This window comes from Moschus berezovskii, chromosome 11 (assembly GCF_049115385.1).
Source record: "Moschus berezovskii isolate FMDL1 chromosome 11, NW_MosBer_1.0, whole genome shotgun sequence".
NCBI lineage: Eukaryota > Metazoa > Chordata > Mammalia > Artiodactyla > Moschidae > Moschus > Moschus berezovskii.
Window position 1 is genome coordinate 8,378,271 of NC_142470.1, and position 18,751 is coordinate 8,397,021.

General features: G+C 54.7%; 1 protein-coding gene across 3 annotated transcripts in view; it reads left to right on the plus strand.

Annotated features, from left to right (window-relative positions):
- Window positions 1-1,321: 1,321 nt before the first annotated feature.
- Window positions 1,322-18,751, plus strand: part of SH2D3C (SH2 domain containing 3C) — a 34,934-nt gene continuing 17,504 nt past the window's right edge. Inside the window, exons 1-3 of one of the 3 annotated variants that reach the window (XM_055399643.2) lie at window positions 1,322-1,479; window positions 3,876-4,344; window positions 15,415-15,454. In XM_055399643.2, coding sequence (XP_055255618.2) covers window positions 1,443-1,479; window positions 3,876-4,344; window positions 15,415-15,454 — 546 coding nt within the window. In that variant the 5' untranslated portion in view covers window positions 1,322-1,442. Of the gene's footprint in view, window positions 1,480-3,875; window positions 4,345-6,311; window positions 6,423-15,414; window positions 15,455-18,402; window positions 18,499-18,751 lie in introns of those variants that run through there. The other 2 variants (XM_055399644.2, XM_088841135.1) reach the window with 2 other exon arrangements.

Below are 18,751 nucleotides of genomic sequence, written 5' to 3' on the forward strand. Positions count from 1 at the left end.
AGGTCTATCATCCAGCTGCCAGAGGGTGGCAGGCACTCTGAGTGTGCAGGTTAGGACCTCAGACTCCAGGGCTGGACAGGCAGGTCCCAATTCCAGGTCACTTGGTTTCGGGACAGGGCCTCAGTTTCCACATCTGTAGAACGAGGACAAGTAAAACAGTATTCGCCTCCTTAGGGCAGAAGAACTGAGGCCTTTGGCTGGCCCATACTAGGTGAGCAGAAAACGTTAGTCATTAGTAGTCATTATTTTTATGGAGGATGTACAAGGGGCCTCACCTGACCTTGAACTTCCCCTTTCACACCCAGTGGGTCAGCCCTGGGACCAGGATAATAATATCCGATCATGTGAGAGCCTCCGTGGGTTGACTGTGTACCTTACGCTCATGCCTATTCTAGAAATTAGGTGACCAAGTCTTCAGAGGCAGAAGTAACTCTGCATTCAGAGCCAGGATCTGAACCCCCTGGTCTTTCGGGTGCCCCCCAGCAGTTGCTGGAAGCGTCCGCAGATGTCAGGGACAACCTGTGTAGGGGAGGTTTCATTTCCTCATCTCTGTCCTGTCCACGTGAGCGTGCACACACACACACACACACACATGGGCTTGCAGGGCAGAAAAACACCAGGCTGTGGGTTAAGGGGCCTGAAAGGGCAAGTTGTCATTCAGTCTATGCTACCAACCCACTGTATGATCTGGGGTCCTTCTGCCTGCTGTGTCTCGGTTTTCCAATCCTATCCTTGTACAGTGGGGTGGTGGACTAAATTATCGCCATGTCCCTGCCAGCTTGAAAAGGAGTGGCCATGCCTTGAGGGCACTGATTCTGTGCCAGGATTTGCACCAAGCGCTGGACCCTGTGAGATGGGCATTGCAAATACCCCTCACTCACAGAGACAAAACTAAGGCCTGGGGAGGGACTTGTCCAGGATCACACGGTGACAGAGGGGGCAGCCAAGATTTGAATTTCGGTGACCTCAGGACCCACAGGCCAAACCATGGCACTCCCCTCACCACCACTGCCAGTACATCCCCCAGCACTGAGGCTTAGAATAAACCCCTCTGCCCGCAGGCCAGACCCCCCGACAGCAGTTGTCAGGTCCCTGGAGGCCCCCAGCCCAGTAGGCTCTGTTCCCAGAGCCTGCGGTTTCTTTCCCAGACCTTCTAGATCTCACGCGCTTGTGGTCTGCCCCCTGCCTCCCCCCCGCTGCCGAGGCCATGGAGGAGGCCCACAGGGGCTGGGACTTGAGGGGGGCGCCCTGCCTCCGCCCCCTGCGGAGAGGATGGGGAGGGTGGGGCTGTGAGAGTTTCACTGGTTTAAAAATACACAGAGGAAGCTAGTGAGAGGGCGCGAGAAAGGGGAAGGGGAGGTGAGGGAGGCATCCAGCATTGATGTCCAGAGCTTCGAGTGGCCACTTGCCTTCCGGCCAGGGGCTCTGCACGACTTGCCAAGATGACAGAGGGGACCAAGAAGGCCAGCAAGAAGTTCAGTGAGTGTGGGGCGCCGTTCGCACCGTCCTCCATCCCTGTCTGCCTGCCGCCTCAGCCTCTGCATCTGCTTCTTCTCTGTCTCGTTTCTGTTTCTCTTCCTGTCCACCTCTGGCTCTCTCTGGAGGACTCTGATTCCGAGTTTCCATGGCGCCGTCTCTCCACCCCTCTGGCCTGATCTCTGTCTGTCTCCTCCAGCTGGTTTGGCTCTCCATCCCTCCATCTCTCCATCCCTCTTGTCTGTCTCTGCCTGTCGCTGTTCCTCGGTCTCTCCCCACCCAGCTGTCAGTCTCTCCATTTGTCTGTGCGTCCTCTGGCTCCCTTTGACCTCCAGGCTGGGCCAGGGAAGACCTCCACGCATTCCATTGCCTGCCTCTGTGCTGGTTCACATGCGGGTCTCAGGTTGGGAGTTGCTGGGGCTGGGGGGGGGGAGGGGTGCATGCCGTGGGTTAATGTCCCATGACCCTACCAGCAGTGGCGCTGGGACCCAGAGCAGCTAAATGAGGGGCCACACCCACCCATCACTGTTCTTCCCCAGGTTGCTGATTCCTTCCAGGTCCCAGCAAACTTCAGCTCCCCCTGAGGCTTTTTTTTTCTTAAAGATTTAGATACGGATATAGCTGTGCTGGGTCTTCATTACGGCACTCGGCATCTTCAATCTTCACTGTGGCATGCAAGATCTTTTTAGTTACAGCATGTGGGATTTAGTTCGTTGACCAGGGATCGAATCCCAGGTCGCCTGTATTGAGAGCACAGAGTCTTAGCCACGGGACCACAGGGAAGGCCCCCTCTGATGCTTTGGATCTGATAGCACATGAGGGGAGTGTACAGGGCAAAGATAATGACTGTATCCCACAGACGAAAGACCCAGAGACTTGCCTGAGGTCATACAGGGCTACAGAGCAGGGCTCAGTCTCAAGTCCCTGGACCCTGGACTTCAGTTTCCCTCCCTGCCCCACTACTGCTTCCTGCAGACCCCCAGTGCCCAGGAGACAAAACAAGTGGTACCGAGAAAGGAGGCGATTCGCTCGTTGGCATAGCTTTCTAAGAGCAGAGCCTCCGCATCTGCTGAGGGTACTTGTCAGGAGGCAGAGGCTATAACTGAGGGGGAGGTGGGGGGGTAGGCAGGCCTGGGAGGAAAGCCCCAGAGCACTGACCCCAGCACTCCAGAGCCCTGGGCCCTCGGCCAGACTCCGCATGACTTTCTGACCCCGGGCAAATTCCTTCCCCTCTCTGGGCCTCAGTTTCCTCTCCGTCAAATGGGGCCATCCCACCTATGTTCCACCATGGTCAAGAGGATCTGGGAAGGTGGAGGATGCCAAGGAAGTGGGAAATGCCAGGGTGTTTTCGTTTTTGCTTATGGAGGGGCCGTAGTGAAGTCCGGCAGACGGTGGTGGCTAGGAGGAGGGGCAGCCCCACAGCTGGGAGCAGGCAGGAGGGCGCTCAGGCGCACCCCTGCGGAAACGCGGAGATGGTATCACCCGAGCACTGCCGCCTGAGTCCCGACCAGGGCTCAGCTGACAGGAAGGAGAGAACCGCAGGGAGTGGGACCCTCAGGGACCCGACAGCCCCCTTCTCATTTTATCCGCACCTCAGGGGCACACCCACTTCACCACCCCGCCCCCGATCCTGACACGCACATCACACACACACACATAAGTGCTCTTCAGGCAGGTCACGTCACTGCTCTGAACCTCAGTTTCTTCATCTGGAAAATGGGGGATTAAACTTGTGCCATGGGGTTGTGCTGAGAATTCAGAGAAGTAATTAATGAAGGTGGCATGCTTGACAAATGCAAAGGCGTTCACTGTGGTTGCCATCACCATCTTTCTGCATTACTTCTGACGGCTATGAAGCGTGTTATTTACATGCTGAGTTCATGCCTTTCTTCAGTTCTTCCATTGCCCAGAGGAGAGTGGTCCCCAAGCTTTATGGCAGCAGGGACCAATTTCGTGGAAGACAGTACTTCCACCATCTGGGGATGGTGGTGGGGGGATGGTTTGGGGATGATTCAGGTGCATTAGACTTATCGTGCACTTTATTTCTAGTCTAATGCCATTGCTGATCTGCCAGGAGGTACTGGTCCACAGCCCAGAGGTTGCCTCTGCCCCTGCCATGGGGGATGAATACTATAATCTCTTTCTTACTGATGTGGATGAATGGGGCTCAGAGAGGTCAAATGACTTGCCTAAGGTCACAAAGCCAGGATGTGGAATTCAAAGGTTATGGGATCCCAGTGGTGCCATATTATACCATAACTCTTAGAGGGGGGTGTCAGTGAAGCTCCCAACCCTCCTTGAACCTTCAGTGAGTGGAAATGCACAAATGTTTCATTGTTGTTATTCTTATTACTGCTGGCAGTGTCATTAACTCCTTTCACTCCCCTCCCCCTTTACAGAGTTCTTCAAGTTCAAGGGGTTTGGGAGTCTCTCCAACCTTCCTCGGTCCTTTACTCTGAGACGATCATTGGCCCCCAACAGCGTCCGGCCCCAGGTGGAGGCTGACACCTTCGATGCCACGCAGGATGACATGGTGACAGTTCCCAAGAGCCCCCCGGCCTATGCCCGCTCCAGCGACATGTACAGCCACATGGGCACCATGCCTCGCCCCAGCATCAAGAAGGCTCAGGGCAAACAGGCCACCCAGAAGGCCCAGGAAGTTGGCCCTGAGCCCCAGGTGGTACTCCGAAGCCTGCCTGACCCTCCAGGCTTGGAGGCAGCTGAGAAGGTGGTGCTGGAGACCAGGGAGGAAACCCCAACAGTGGGGCCCAACCCTTCAGCAGTGGAAGTGGACCCCACAAGAAAACCTGAGGATGCCAGGCCAGACACAGAAGAGGAGAGAGACCCCAATAATGTGCCCTCAGAAAGGTAGGTGCCCAGCAGGGGAGGGTAAGGGCAGGACCTGCAGGGATGGCATCTCCAGCCTCCTGCCAACAGAGTCTGGAGAGGACAGCCCAACACACACATCCATAGAAAGAAAACAAAATACACACACACACACCCCTACACATTAACTAAGTGCTTACTATAAACCAGGCTTCCCTAGTGGCTCAGATGGTAAAGAATCTGTCTGCAAAGCAGGAGACTCAGGTTCGATCTCTGGGTCGGAAAGATCCTCTGGAGAAGGGAATGGCAACCCACAGTATTCTTGCCTGGAGAATCTCATGGACAGAGGAGCCTGGTAGGCTATAGTCCATGGAGTCACAAAGAGTCAGACACAACTCACAACTAACACTTTCACTTCACTTTTTACTGCTGTAGACCAGGCAATGTACTTAGCCCTTCACGTGTAATTAATTCTCAGAAAAAAAAATCCAGGGAGAGGATACTGTTATTTCTATACCACAGATGAGGAAACTGAGATTCAGAGAAGAAATGCCATCTGCCCCAGTCAGATTACACATCTAGCAAATGACGAAGTTAGGACTTGACCTAAGACCCACCTGACTCCAAAGCCCTAGGCAGCCTCCAGCATGAGCCCTCAGCGCTGGGCCCAGCCCGACCACTGGATCCCTGCCCTGGGCCCCCAACTCTGAATCTCCGCCTTTAATTCTGCTGGACAACATTGCTCCCCTTAGTCTGGTAAAGCATTTGTTACCTAACTTGGGTACAGGGTGTGTTGAATTGATGCAAAAATACAAATAGTGATGTATGACCATAGCTCTCAATTAGTAAGTACCCGTTTTACTAGGTGTCAAAACAAATGTTACTCACTGAAAATTCTGTAAAAGATTATATCAATACTATAACCCTCCCCGAATCTGAGACTCAGCCAAGGTTGCAGGGGTGGGATTTGAGCAGGAATCTGCCTGTTTACAGTGGCTGCACACTCATCCATCACACGGTACCCACCATCTTCTAAGCCCTACAGCCCTTGGGAGAGCCCTCAGCCCCAGCCAAAGACGTCCCTGTCTTTTCAACTCTCAGAGACTTTGTCTAAACCACACTGGTTATTATAGATGTACTTACTGAAGTAAAGAGGGAAAAAGAAAATCTGAGCAAAAGTAAACTCTAGGGTAGGTTCTGGAGCTTCTCTTGAGTGATTTTGTCCTGAGACACCAAGCACAGCTTCTGTGTGCTGGGATAATTGGTCCTTCATGGGGGAGGAGGAGGACCTTGTAGAGCTGCAGAGTGAATCCAGACCAGACTGCCTCTTACTGACCTTGGACAAGTCTGTTCCCTTCTCGGAGCCTCGCTTTCTCATCTGACAAATGGGCACAAGGACACCACCTACCTTGTAGGGCTGTGGTGAGAATTCAAGTATAACGTATTTGTAAACATCTTAGCACAGTGCCTGGCACACAAAAAACAATGCAGTAAATGGGAAGTGCTTACATTTATGATTTAAAGAACGAATGCTTTTCCACCATCTCTACCTACTCCAGGCTGCCTTCTCTTGCCATCCTCTTAAATTCGGCCTCATTCGGGCGTGCAACAGGATTGTATGTAGGGGTCCGGTGAGGGGCGGGTAGCATTGTGAAGTAACCCAAAGCCTGAGATGAGCTTTGGGAGTTTGCGGAAGCGGGGCGGGCGGGGCGAAGGGGCGTGTCTTGGAGGCGTGGCCTTTCCTTGCTGCTCGGGGACTGTTGGGGAAGCTGGCATTGGGGAGGGGGCGGGGCGAGACGGAGGCGTGTGCTGGGGGCGTGACCCTGACGGACGGGAGAGGGCGGAGCAAGACAGGAGGCGAAGGGCGTGTCCGGGGCGGGGCACGTCCTTCCCAAAGGGCGGAGTAGACTGTGGAGAGCTCCCAGGGAGGGCGGAGGGGCGTGTCCGAGGCGTGGCCTACAGGCCAGGCTCCGCCCCTGGAGCCCTGCTGTGAGCTCCGCAGCTCCGTAGCCGGAGAAAGGCGGGAGCCTTGGAAACAGGAGGTCCTCGGGGTGCAGGCGGAGACGGCAGGGAACCATGACTGCAGTGGGCCGGAGGTGTCCCGCACTGGGATCCAGAGGGTGAGTGACCGAGCTGGGACCAAGGAGGGCCGCCGCCGGGGACCGAGAATCGTCTGTGGGGGAAATCTGTGCCCCTGGGGCAGCTGACAAACCTGGGTGCGAGTTTAGCATCTGGCACTTTTAAACTTTCTTTTGGTGCAACTCTGACCCCCGATTCAGGCCGAGCATCTGCTGGTCGCAACAGTCCCAGGAGAGAGACACTATCACTATCTCCAGTTTACAGATGAGGAAAGAGGTTTACTTGCCCAGTTTGACACAACTAATGAAAGTCAGAACTAGGGTTTAACTCCACCTTCCTGGATCAGACCCCTCAGCAGGTCTTGAGACACCTTGAGAATGCCAGCCATCCTCCCCTGTGGACAGAGATAGTCCTGGCAGTGCCTCGGGGTATCAGGCCTGGCTGACAGCTGACAGAGGAAATAGGGAGACTCTCCCTTCCTGCCTCTGATCACCTGGGATGTCCTGGGGTCCTGAGGAGGGTGGATTAGCAGATCAGATTGAGCCCCTTCCTGGTGCCCTGGGACCGAGTGTCCCACCTGCCCTAGGCCAAGTAGGAGGTGTGGAACTGTTGAACATTTCTTCTAAGAGCCTGTGAAGCTCAGCTCTATGCCAGAGACAGGAGAGCTGTGTTGCAGGTGTGATCTCAGGCTTGTCCGGCCCTGCTCTGGGCGTCCATCTCTCCAGCAGCCAAGACGGGCCTGGGATGGTCTCTGAGGATCCGTCCAGCTTGGGGATGAGGGCGTTTGAGAACTGCCACTGAGTAAGACCAGGGGCCTCGTTCCTGAGTGTCCCAAGGGGGTCATCCCAGTGGCTGTTCAGCCTAAACTGGGGAAGCCGTGTCCCTCCCCTCCACCCTGGGAAGCAGGGAGCACCTGGAGCAGAAGGAAGGGAGGGGAAGAGGTGAGGCTGCAGGAGTTTCCTGGCGCCCTATGCTCTGCTGAGACCATGGGGGATGAGAGGAAGGAGGGGGGAGGGGCCGGCCATATAGGACACAGGCAATGAAGGGCCCTTAGCTCCCGAAAAGGAGAGCGCTGCCCAGCCTCCTCCCAGCCCCCAGCCCCTCAGCTGCCTGCAGGGAAACAGTGGCTCTAGAGAGTCCCTTCAGTTCATGCTGGAGAGGAGGAAGCGGCTGCTTAGAGAGGGAAGGGAGGTCCCCCAAAGCTCCACGCCATAGCCACACCCACACAGAGCAATGGTCAGGCCAGGGTCCCACCAGAGAACAACTGCCGGTCCTGCCTGGAATACTCAGTGGATCCCCTCTACCGCATGGGCCCTGTGAGGTGGGAGCCTCTATTTCCTGCATTCTACCAGTGAGGAGACTGGGATTCAGAGAGAAAAAGGGACTTTCCTGGGGTCACAGAGAGATTAATTGTCAGAACCAAGGTTTGAGTCCGACCTGACCAGCTCCCAAGCCCAAACTCTTAACCACTAGGCTATGTATCACCTGCTGGAAGTAAAAATCTCAGAGTTGTCTCTCTCATTACTTCAAATGGCTTCCCATAACCCTGGAAAGGCAGTAGCAGGAGCCCATTTTACAGATGAAGACATCTAGGTTTTGTGAGGTTAACAACTTGCTCGAGATGGGACAGTGGAGCTGGAACTTCATTCATTTTAATAGTTACCGAGATGCAGCTATGCCCTAGACACCCCTCTAGATTCTGGGGAGAGAGCAGTGAGCACAGCAGAAAAACCCTACTCTCGTGGAGCCCCTAATCCAGTGTGGGGGAGACAGATGATAAACCAGATAACGAGTTACCTGGTCGGCTAGAAGAGAAAAGCACTAGAGAGAAAGATTTAAATCAAGTAGGGGAACTGGTCTTGGGGTAGTGGCTGAAAGTTATCTGGGGAAAAATTCTCAGTGAGAAACCGATATTTGAGCAAAGGAGATGAGGGAACAGACCCCCCTCCCCCGCTTTTTTTTTACTTGAAACATAGTCGATGTACAATATTATGTTAGTCTCAGGCATCCTGGGAACAGACCCTCTTGATGGCTGGGAAAGGGTATACTAGGTCAAAGGAACATAACTACGAAGGCCCTGAGGTGGGAGCATACTTGGTGTGTTGGAGGAGCAGCAGAAAGCAAGATGGGGGCTGGGGAGAGGAGGGGTGGAAATGAGGCCAGAGAGGAAATGGGTTCAGATAAGCAAGGCCTGGAAGGCCCGGCAAGGACCTGGCTTTGACTGTGAACAAGATGGCAGCCGTCGCTGGTCTTGAGCAGAGGACGGTCCCACTCTGACTTATGTTTGACAAGCACCTCTTCTTTGAGGAAGATTGGACCGAGTCTTACTCTTTTCTGAGGTGTCTCACCTGAGCACCCTTTCCTTCCTCCCAGAGAACCAGGCCCCTCCGCTCACTCTCAGGGCTGTTCTTCAGGAAACTTGAGACTTGGAGAAGGTAGCACTCCATAGGAGAGCCAGGGGCACCCTGAGCTGCCCGCGCCTCAGCCCTGGTGCCAGGCACTGAGAATAGGCCAAGACACCCCCCCACCCGCATTTCCTTTTGGAATGTTGATTCTGGTCCAAGAATTCCCAACACTCCCCCAAGTCCCACGACCCTCTCGGCCCTGCAAAGTGACGTCAGTTGCCGGGCATCTGGTAGTGATTACCCACCAGGGGAGGGGGCTGTGGTGGGCCCAGCCTGTTCAGTCTCCTCAGGCTCTGGGCGGCTGGTCCTTGTCTTCCGAAGGGGCCCAGCTGCTCCTGGCTCTCATTTCCTGTGGAGACTTTCTCACAGCCCTCGAGACCCCCAGACGCCTCGGGCTGTGGGAATTGCGCTGGCTCGGGATAGATGGACGGTTCCCCCATCCCCAGCTGGAGCCACATCCCCTCAAACCCTCAGGGGACCCTGTTTACAGAATGCTGGACGTTTGGGGCGTGAGAGCTGGGGAGGATGGGGAGGGGTGGGGGGTGGGATACACCAGCTGCTCAGAGGCCCGCTGACTGTCTTTATAACATTGAGAGACCCCCCCTCCCCTCTCTGACCCTCAGTTTCCCCATCTGCTTCTCCAAAAACAGCACATGTTTCACAGGGTCATTGTGAAGAGTAGAGAGAGTAGAGCATTTTTCCTAGACATGGCCCGAGCAAGTACCAGCATACAGGATGCTCAGCTATCAGCACACTTGTATACAGAAGAGGAAAATGAGACCCGACGAGGGCAACTCACCCAGCATCACACAGCCTCTTCCATCCCAGCTCAGTGCCCTCTCCAGAGCCCCCAAGTGTCCTCCTCTGTTCATGCCCACTCCATTTCCTCTTCCTGATGTCAAGTCGGGGCTCCTGGTCTGGTCGAAATATTGGTTTTCATTGCTTTCCCCTCCCCAGTGTCTCCCTGTCTCCATCCGGGGGCATCCTCATCTTCTGGGACCTGCCTAGGGCAAGGAGAAAAGCAGAACCAACGTGAGTCTCCTCTGAGTAACCGCGTGCCCTGTTGTGAAGCGGGGCTTCCACACAGGCCCTCAGTCAGCGCTCAGCACTTCCCTTCCCCCTTTGCCCTTGGCCAGCAGCTGTTGAGTCTCAGCAACTCCCAGGACCCAGACCCCTCAGCTCTGCCCTGGGAAGAGTGGCCGCTGCTCTGGCCTCTCCCCACAGGTCTGGTGCCCTCCCTGAGCTCTGCTGGGGAGCTCACCCCTGTCCAGAACACTGAGAGCACAGGTTAGGGGAGGGGAGCAAGGCTGTCTCCAGGACAGTGGTGGCTCCTTGTTCGGGTGAGGGGGTGGGGCAGGAGCTAACGTCAAGGGTCTTCCTGGCAGGGAATCCCAAAAACCCACGGCTGGGTGTCCCCAGAGAGATGGGGCTTTCCACCCCCAGCTCTGTCTGCTCAGAGCCTTGAAGGACTAAGGAGCACAGAGCAGGGATGTTGCTCTGCTTGGGTGAGGGAAGAAGGGAGAGAATCTTTCCAGCCTCCCAGGAAGGGCAGGACGGGAGCTCTCTGGGGTCAGAGTGGGGTGGCAGAGGGAGGAGCCCCAGGGGTTAAGGAACCTTGTACCTTTTCTTCTCATAGGATCCTTGCAGTCTCTCTATGAAGACAGTTAAAATATGCCCATTTCACATATGGGGAAGTCGAAGCTCACAGAGGGGAGGGCAGGGGCGAGCTGAGAAGCAGGAGGCAGAGGCTGGGAAGTGTCCACTTAAGGCCATATGACCATGCCCCAGGAGCAAACTGGGGTACAGATAGAGGGCAGGAAGACCCCATGGCTCTGCAGGGCAAGGCTGCCCGTGGCGAGGAAGAGCCAAGGTGGAAGAGGACAGCAGCCTCTTCTCCAGAGTCCCTGGGAGAGCCTCACCCTTTCTCTCAGGCCAGGATGGAGACCCTGAAGGTAAAGCTCGGACTGAAACCTGCATTGGGGAAATAAAGGGTAATGGACTGTAATTGCTGGTCATTAATTCAATTAATTAAGCTAATGTATGCAATAAGTGGTATCAGTTATTAGAACAAATCAGCTAATACAGGCGATTAAAGGGGTTGGTTATTTAAATAATTAATGCAGCTGATTAATGGAACTGATTTAGCTCAATTGTCACTATTATTTATTAATTGATTTCACCACTAATATTAGAGGGGAAATAAAATAAGAATTAATCAATGAATTAATTAATGGAGCTGAGTTTTTAAACATGGACGCTTTGATTCCTGGATTTAATCATTACAAAAGGAGGGAGAACTTTCTTGGGAAATCTCCAAGCAAACTGAGATCTGCAGGCTGAGTAGAAATCCCTCTGACTCTAAGGGAGAGAATTCCTCTGGGCAGAAGGTATATCATGTGCAACGGTCCTGAGGCTGGAGGCAGTAGTGCTCTTTGGAGGAAAGCTGAGGCCAGAGTGCACGGAGGGCCCTGAGGAAGAGCGGAGGGGTGGCCGGCAGGGGCCTGGTCACAGAGGGCCCACCAACCAGAACTAGAGCTTGTCCTCAGGATTGCAGGGACTGCTGTGACATTCGTTCATTCAGAAACATCTTCATGGGGTGCCTGGCACCATTCCAGGCAGAACCCAACGCCTACCCTGTGGAGCTGATGTTCTGAAGAGAGGAGACAGCACAGGGCAAGTCAGATGAAGCCCTACAGAGAACGATGAAGCAGCGCGGGGAGGTGGGGAGCCTTGAGTGGGCTCCCTTAACTTCCAGGTGGCCGGCCAGGGAAGTCCTCACTGAGAAGGGGATGCTTTAGTAAAGACCTGAAGGAGGGAAGGGCAGGAGCTCAGTGGATATCTGGAGGGAAAGTATTCTAGCAGAGGGAACAGGAAGTGCAAAGGCCCTGAGGTCGGACAAAAGGCAGTGAGAACCTCAGCTTGGCTGGGGTAGCATGAATGAGGGAGTGTTGTTGGAGAGTGGCAGGAGAGGCGGTGAGGAGCCAGTGTGCAGAGGCCACTGTGAGCACTTCAGCTCTTACTCTGAGTGGAGCTGGGGCCACTCCAGTGGGTTGGAGCCGAGGAAAGGTGTGATCTGATTCATTTTAGCAGGACCACCCTGGCTGCTGGGGTAGGAACGAGTCACAGGGGCACAGATGCAGGCGGGGAGGAAGTGGCGAGGTGGTGGCCATAGTCTGGGCAGGTGATGGCCACGGGTGGTAAGCAGACATGGTCACCTTAGAAATCCTGGAGTGTTGCAGAGGGGCAGGGAGGGACCATGGGGAGTTCCCGGGCCTGGGCCTTGACCCAAGCACCCCACTGGCTCTGGCCACCTGATATCCCTGGGGCGGGCACCCCCTCCCCAAGACTCTGCTCCTGCCCAGCGCCTGAGGGGAAGTGGACAGGAAGCAGGAAGAAATGCTGGGGCAATCCCAGTGTCCTGGCCAGTCTGTTCCCAACAGTGGGAGGATTTCCGGGCCTGAATGGCCGGAAATGCTGGGACAGGACACCTCACCCAGGAAGAGCAGGGAGGTGAGCAAGGGGAGGGGTCCCTACTGTACCCCACCCCACCTTGGCTGGACAGACAGAACTCACATGGCTTTTGGTGCCTTCAGGGACCAGGTTTCAGCTTGAGGGATGATGGTTAGAGATCAGGAAGGACTTTGCAGGAAGGAGGGACAGCCCCAGGGACTCTAGAATGTCAAAACAGGGAGGACTGTCAGCCAGCATGCCAAAGAGGAGCCCCTGGCATCAGGAGCTAGGGGCAACCGTGCATGAAATCCCACCCTGGAAAATACCCCTCACCCACAGTTTTTATTTTGTCTCATTTGTAGCTCAGCTTTTTCGGTTTGCAACTTATTTTGTTAGATTTATCACATTTCAGTTTAAATTTGGGGCTTCGCTATTTGGGGAAGTTTGACCTCCCTCCCTAGTTTGCAGATGGGAATACTGAGGCTTGTGTCAGCCAGAGAACCGGGGTCCAGCCTGACAGAATTAATAATAACGATAGTGATGAATACAGGTTGAGGGTACACTCTTCATACATTTCTTAGGCAATAAATGTGGGCTTCTCCCGTGGCTCAGCAGTAAAGAATCTGCCTGCAATGCAAGAGACCCCAGAGATAAAGGTTCAGTCCCAGGGTTGGGAAGATCCTCTGGAGGAGGGCATGGCAACACACTGCAGTATTCTTGTCTGGAAAATCCCGTGGGCAGAGGGAGCCTGGTGGGCTGTGGTTCACAGGGTCGCAAAGAGTCGGACACGACTGAAGCGACTGAGCACATGTGCACGCATAGTTGCTTTACAATGTTTTTGTATTAGTTTATGCTGTACAATGAAGTCAATCAGCTATGTATATACATATATCCCCTCCCTCTTGGACCTCCCTCCCACGCCCACCCTCACCCCATCCCCCGCCCCCATCCCATCTAGATCATCACAGAGCACTGAGCTGAGCTCCCTGTGCTATGCAGCAGAGCCTCACTAGTGCACGCGTGCTCAGTCGTATGCGACTTTTTGCCACCATATGGACTGTAACCCACCAGGCTCTTCTGTCCTTGGGATTCTCCAAGCAAGAATATTGGAGTGGGTTGCTGCACCCTCCTTCAGGGGATCTTCCCGACCCAGGAACTGAACCCAGGTCTTCTGCATTGTAGGCAGATTTTTTACCCACTGAGCCACTGTGGGTCCTCACTAGCGGCAGTAAACAGTTCTCAAGCTCCTGCTGTGTGCTGGCGGCTCAGCAGTGAATGAGACAGTCAGTACCCAGATGGCAGGTACCTGAGTCAACAAATAAATGGAAAGTGATTTTTTGGGGCAGAGACTGAGGAAAATAAAACAGGGTTGAGGACAGAGAGCGAAGGACAAGGGACAGTTCTAGGCACGGTGGTCAGGGAACGCTTGGGGACTTTAAGCAAAGCCCTAAAAAAAGTAGGGGGAGGGGCAAGCTTTGTGATAATGTGGAGGAAGAGCTTTCCAGGCAAAAAAACAGCAAGTGCAAAGGCCCAGTGGCCTGGAGCAGAATGAGGGAAGCAGGCATATTTTGGGGGTGGGAATTCATGAGGTGAGCTGTTGGGTCACCACGGGGCCTTGTAGGCTGGGGCAAATATAAGCCTGTTTATGCTTATTTTTCTGGTATAAAAATGGCCCTTCTTTACTCTCACAAGGGAAGTCTTGGTTTAGATGATAAATTACGTGGCTGGCTGTTTGCAGGCCATGGAGTAGGGTTTCGACTTTGCTCTTTGAGAGATGGAAGGGTTGGGGGGTTATTTTTGTTTTGCTTCATTTTTAATTAGAGGAGATTGCATTTTTAAAAATAAATGTATGCTTATTTAATTGGCTGCACCAGGTCTTAGTTGCTAGTTGCAGCACCATCTTGGTAGATCTTTTGTCACTGCAGCATGCAGGATCACGTGGGATCTTTAATTATGGCATGTGGGGATCTAGTTCCCTGACCAGGAATCGAACCCAGGAGCCCTGCCTTGGGAGTCCGGAGTCTTACCCACTGGATCATCAGGGAAGTCCCAGGCTGGGAGGTGTTTGTGCACAGTGACCTGCTTAGCTTTTTACCTGAGCACCACCGGGGCAGCGGAGGGGAGGCTGACCGAGGGGTGTGAGGGCAGACACAGCGGGTGGCGTGCTCCAGGAGGACAGAGAAGGCGCCCCACGTGGGGCAGGGTTGACGCACAGAGAGAAGTGGTCAGGACCTGTTTTGGAAAGAGACCCACAGGATTTCCTGATGGATTGGGCGTTGACTGTGAGTGAGAGAGGAAGCACAGAGGACCGCAGGGTTTTTGGCCAAACAAAGCAACACAAAGGATGAAGCTGACATCTACTGAGACGGGAAGCGGACGTGGAGAGCAAGGGCATGGGGGATCGGGTGGGGTGGGGGAGCTGTAGTCCTGCTTTGGATACAAAAGTGAGGTTCAGACATCTGAGAAGAGATGCTAAGGAGGCAGTTGGGTTTCTGAGTCTCGTTTTGAAGGGGAAGTCCAGGCTGCATCAGAGAAGGGAGGGCATTTAAGGCCGAGGTTTGGGGATGTGGCTCATGGAGGTCCTCATTAGGAAGGGTGCTATTTATTTGGGAGGAACAAATAAATATGTATTTATTTGGGAACAGCAGCCACCCCTGGCCTCTGACTTCTCCAGGTTCCATCCAGGCCACCCTTGAGGGGAATAACTTTCACAGCCAGTTGTCACCAGCAATGACACGGTGAAGTGCCGCTGGGTAGGTCCCTCTGATGAGGGGATGAGGGTAGAGCTGGAAGGGAGGAGGTTGAGGCCCAGCCTGGGGCCACCAACGCGCAGACTCAGGGAGGAGGTGGGGAGTGAACCGCGGGAGACCACAGTGTCCTAAAGGTGAGTCAAGACAGGAAGCAGCTGCTATGCTATGTTAAGCATGTGACATTCATCAGCTCCCAGAGGCCCTGAGACAACCTGAAGAAACAGGCTCAGAGAGGCGAAGGGACCTGCCCAGGGTCACACAGCTGGAGAGTGGAGGAGTAGCCCAGCCTGCCGATTCCAGCAAGTGCTATCACCCACAGTGCTCAGTCCTGCAGGTGCTCAGTGCTGGCACCAGGCAGGTGGGCAGAGGCTGACGGCTGGGGAGCCAGGCAAGGCTGGGAACCACTCACCTCTCTTCTCTCCTTCCAGGGCCACTGCAGAGCCAGAGGCTAGCGGGGACTATGTGAAGGTAAGAGGGGCTGGGCAGGGGACACTGGGGGAGCTCAGAGCCAGTTCCAGGAAGGGCAGAGTTCTTTTCTGGCCTTGCTAAAAGTCAGACTTCACCCACTGTTCTCAGAAGGAGAAGGTCTAGGGGTCAGGGCAGCCGAAGGGGTCTGCTTTCACTCCCAGCATCTTCTTCCCAGGCCTGCCATCATTCTTTCCTGGCCCCAACCTCAGGACTTCCCAATGTTTGTTCCCACCAGACCCCATCCAGCTGCCAGCTGGACAGGGCCCCAGGGGTGCCCCCATGGGAAGACAGACTCTAATCCTGCTTGGTCTCTGAGCTGGAACTGGGAAGTGGGAGCAGGAAAGGATGACTCAGTCCTTCATCACAGATAACACAGTCGCATGGATCATAAACTTAACTTGTCCTGGACACAGGGAATGTTGAAAATGCAGTTTTGAAATAATAATGATAACAACCATAATACGACGGAACGTTTTGAGTGCCTACTGTGCGCAGAGTCCCATGCTGGCTGCTGGCACTGGAAGGGAGTCAGTCCTGAGCTCTTTATGTGAGTGAGGTCTTTGACTTCTCCCCTCATCACTGGGCCTTCTTGTGCACATTTATGGATGGGAAACTTGAGGCCCAGAGAAGTGCAGTGACTTGCCCACAGCCGCACAGCTACTGCAGGGCAGAACTGGGATTGCTGTCAAAGTTTATTTGCTGCCAAGACCATGGACAGAGCTCTTGGCCTTCCTCATCCAGCAGCACCACCCTGAGCCAGGTCCTCTCTCTGAGTATGGAGCACGGGGCAAGGAGCACCAGGCCTTGTGTTTTAAGGGCTCCTGGCCCATGTGGGATCAAAGGAGAACCACTCAATGGTTTGGGCCTGTGTTTTGTCATCCAGCAGACTTTAATAAGTCTGCTACTTATTTGCCACATGACTTTGGGTGTGTGTGTCATCTCTCTGAGCCTCAGTGTTCACCTATGTGAAATGGGGTAACAGTGGTACCTCCAATCCAGGGTTGCTATGGGCTCAATGAATCCATGCCCATTCAGGGGGGGATCTTGGCTGGTTCCTGACCCCAGGGACTTTCCATCACCCACAATACTGCCTAGAAAGCCCTGTGTAAGTGATCAGTAACGAGCACTGTGGGAAGCGCTCAGATTGCTGTCCCTTACCGTCAGCAGAAGGTTCGATAAGAAACCACTGGGGCTGTGGAGATAGGAGATGACTTTCAGCTCAGGAGCTGAGAATGAGGAGATCAAGGAAGGCTTTCTGGAGGAGGAGGCATTGAAGCCAAGCCATTGCAATTGACCAGGAATATGCATCAACACCCTCTCTCCAAGCAGAAAGCTGGAAAGGAGATAAAGATAAGCAGAGATGGGTGGTAGAGTGATCCAGGCAGAGGTGAGAGTGTGGATGAGGTCAGAAAGTGAGCTGAGTGAGCCCAAGAAATGCAGCCCAGGGCTGCAGCAAGTTGAGCTGGAGCTGATGCCAGGATTTGGGCCCTGGCTTCTCATCCAGAGCCCTGGCATCACAGTAGGACAGAGGCCTCAGGGAGAAGCCCCCCCAAAGCCAGTGGCAGACCACAGAGGCATGTATTTCAGCACCTCACAAATCCCAGTTGCAAGGTAATGAGATCCCCATCACTGATAGTAGTGAGATCCCTGTGAGGATTATTAGCTTTGTGTTTTTCCTTTAGTTTATGGGGCTGAAAAAAATGTAATTAAAAATGCTATAAAAGAAAGAATACCCGCACACCAGAACTGATTAAACAGTCCCCTAAAGAATGAACTCAAAGGAATATTAGATTTAGCTTTAAGCCTCAGAAAAGAATGGAATCAATAGTCAGTTACCCAAAGTCCATTCCTCACCTTACATGCTCAGCTTCCAGAACTCCAGGGTTCTCAGACCGTGATGCAAGTACTTTGATTCTAAGGCAAGGATTCTGAAGTTCCACGACCATAAATTCCAAACTCCATGCTCAGAGCTTCAGATGTATTTACAGAAAATAATCAAACATCTGAGGGGTGAACAGAGAGGTGAACTCATCTACCTAAAGTCACACAGCCTGCCACAAGATTTGAACTCCAGGCCTGACTGATGCGGAGTCAGCGATGACTCCCTTTGCACTGAAGAGCCTACGGCCAAAGGTCCAGATTCTAAGACACTAAGCTTGAAAACAATAGCAGGCATTTCTTGAGCACTTGCTTAATGTCTGGCAGCTTATATGCATCAGCTCAGCCAATGCTTACCAGAGTTCTGTGAGATCGGCACAGGTATGTTTTCCAGATGAGTAAGTCTGGGCTGCAAGAGAAGGGACTGGTTGGGTGGAGGTGGGGCACCGCTAGTTGAAGCCAGGTTGTTTCCCAAACCCCAGGGCCTTACTGAGTTTTCTTCCCCACCCCCGGTCTGTCAATGACATCCCGCATTTCCCAGAAGAGTGTCTGATTCCAAGTCAGAGAGGAGAAATCCTGGACTCTGGGAGATTTCCTTAGGCCACAAAGGATTTGGTCAATGTCTACAGGGATTTTTCCAGCTTTAGACATGGTTTAATTCAAAATCTCTGCCCTCCCCGGGTCAGTAAGGGGAGAGGTGAGTGGGGGAGGCAGGACGCCCCCGCTTTTGCCGGTCCACCCCATCCTTCTGCCCTCTTGACGCCCCGCTTGGTAGGTCCTCAGCTCCGCATCCCCGGACTCCGGGCTGCCGGGGCGAGCGGGGCTGGAAGGCGGGGGACTGGGGGGCGAGGGGGCGGGGAGTCGGGGGCGGGAGGAGGGAGGAACAATGGCCCCCTCCCCTCCCGGGGCTGGCTGGAGGGTGGGGTCTCCCCGCCCCGCCTCCCCGCTCCTCCCCCGACAAGGCGATGAGGTAATCGCGCCGCCGAGAGGCACGCGCAGCCGGTGCCCAGCCCGGTCGGTCCCGCGCCCCTGCCCCGCCGGCCGCCGCCCCCTGCACCGTCCCGGCCCCGGTGCCCGGCCCCACCATGACCGAGCGGTGCAGCCTGTGGAGCGCCCTGTCTGCCGCCGCCTGCTGCTTCTACCGCGGCTCCTTCGTGCAGGTGCAGGTGAGGGGGCGGCTCGGCCCCCGCCAGGCGCTCCGAGCCGGGACCCCGGGCGCTCGCCAGGGCAGCCGCGGGACCCTCAGCCTGCGGCGCCGCGCAGGGTCCGGCGGGGCAGGGGCTGCGGGCAGCGGGCTGCGGGAGGGGGCGGGGTCGCCCCAGCCTCACCTCTGGGCGCCCAGACGCTCCGCAGGGTGAAGGTCCAGCCGCCCCTCCCGAGACTCTGGGCTGCGGAGGCTGCCGTTCCGGTCGTTTCTGC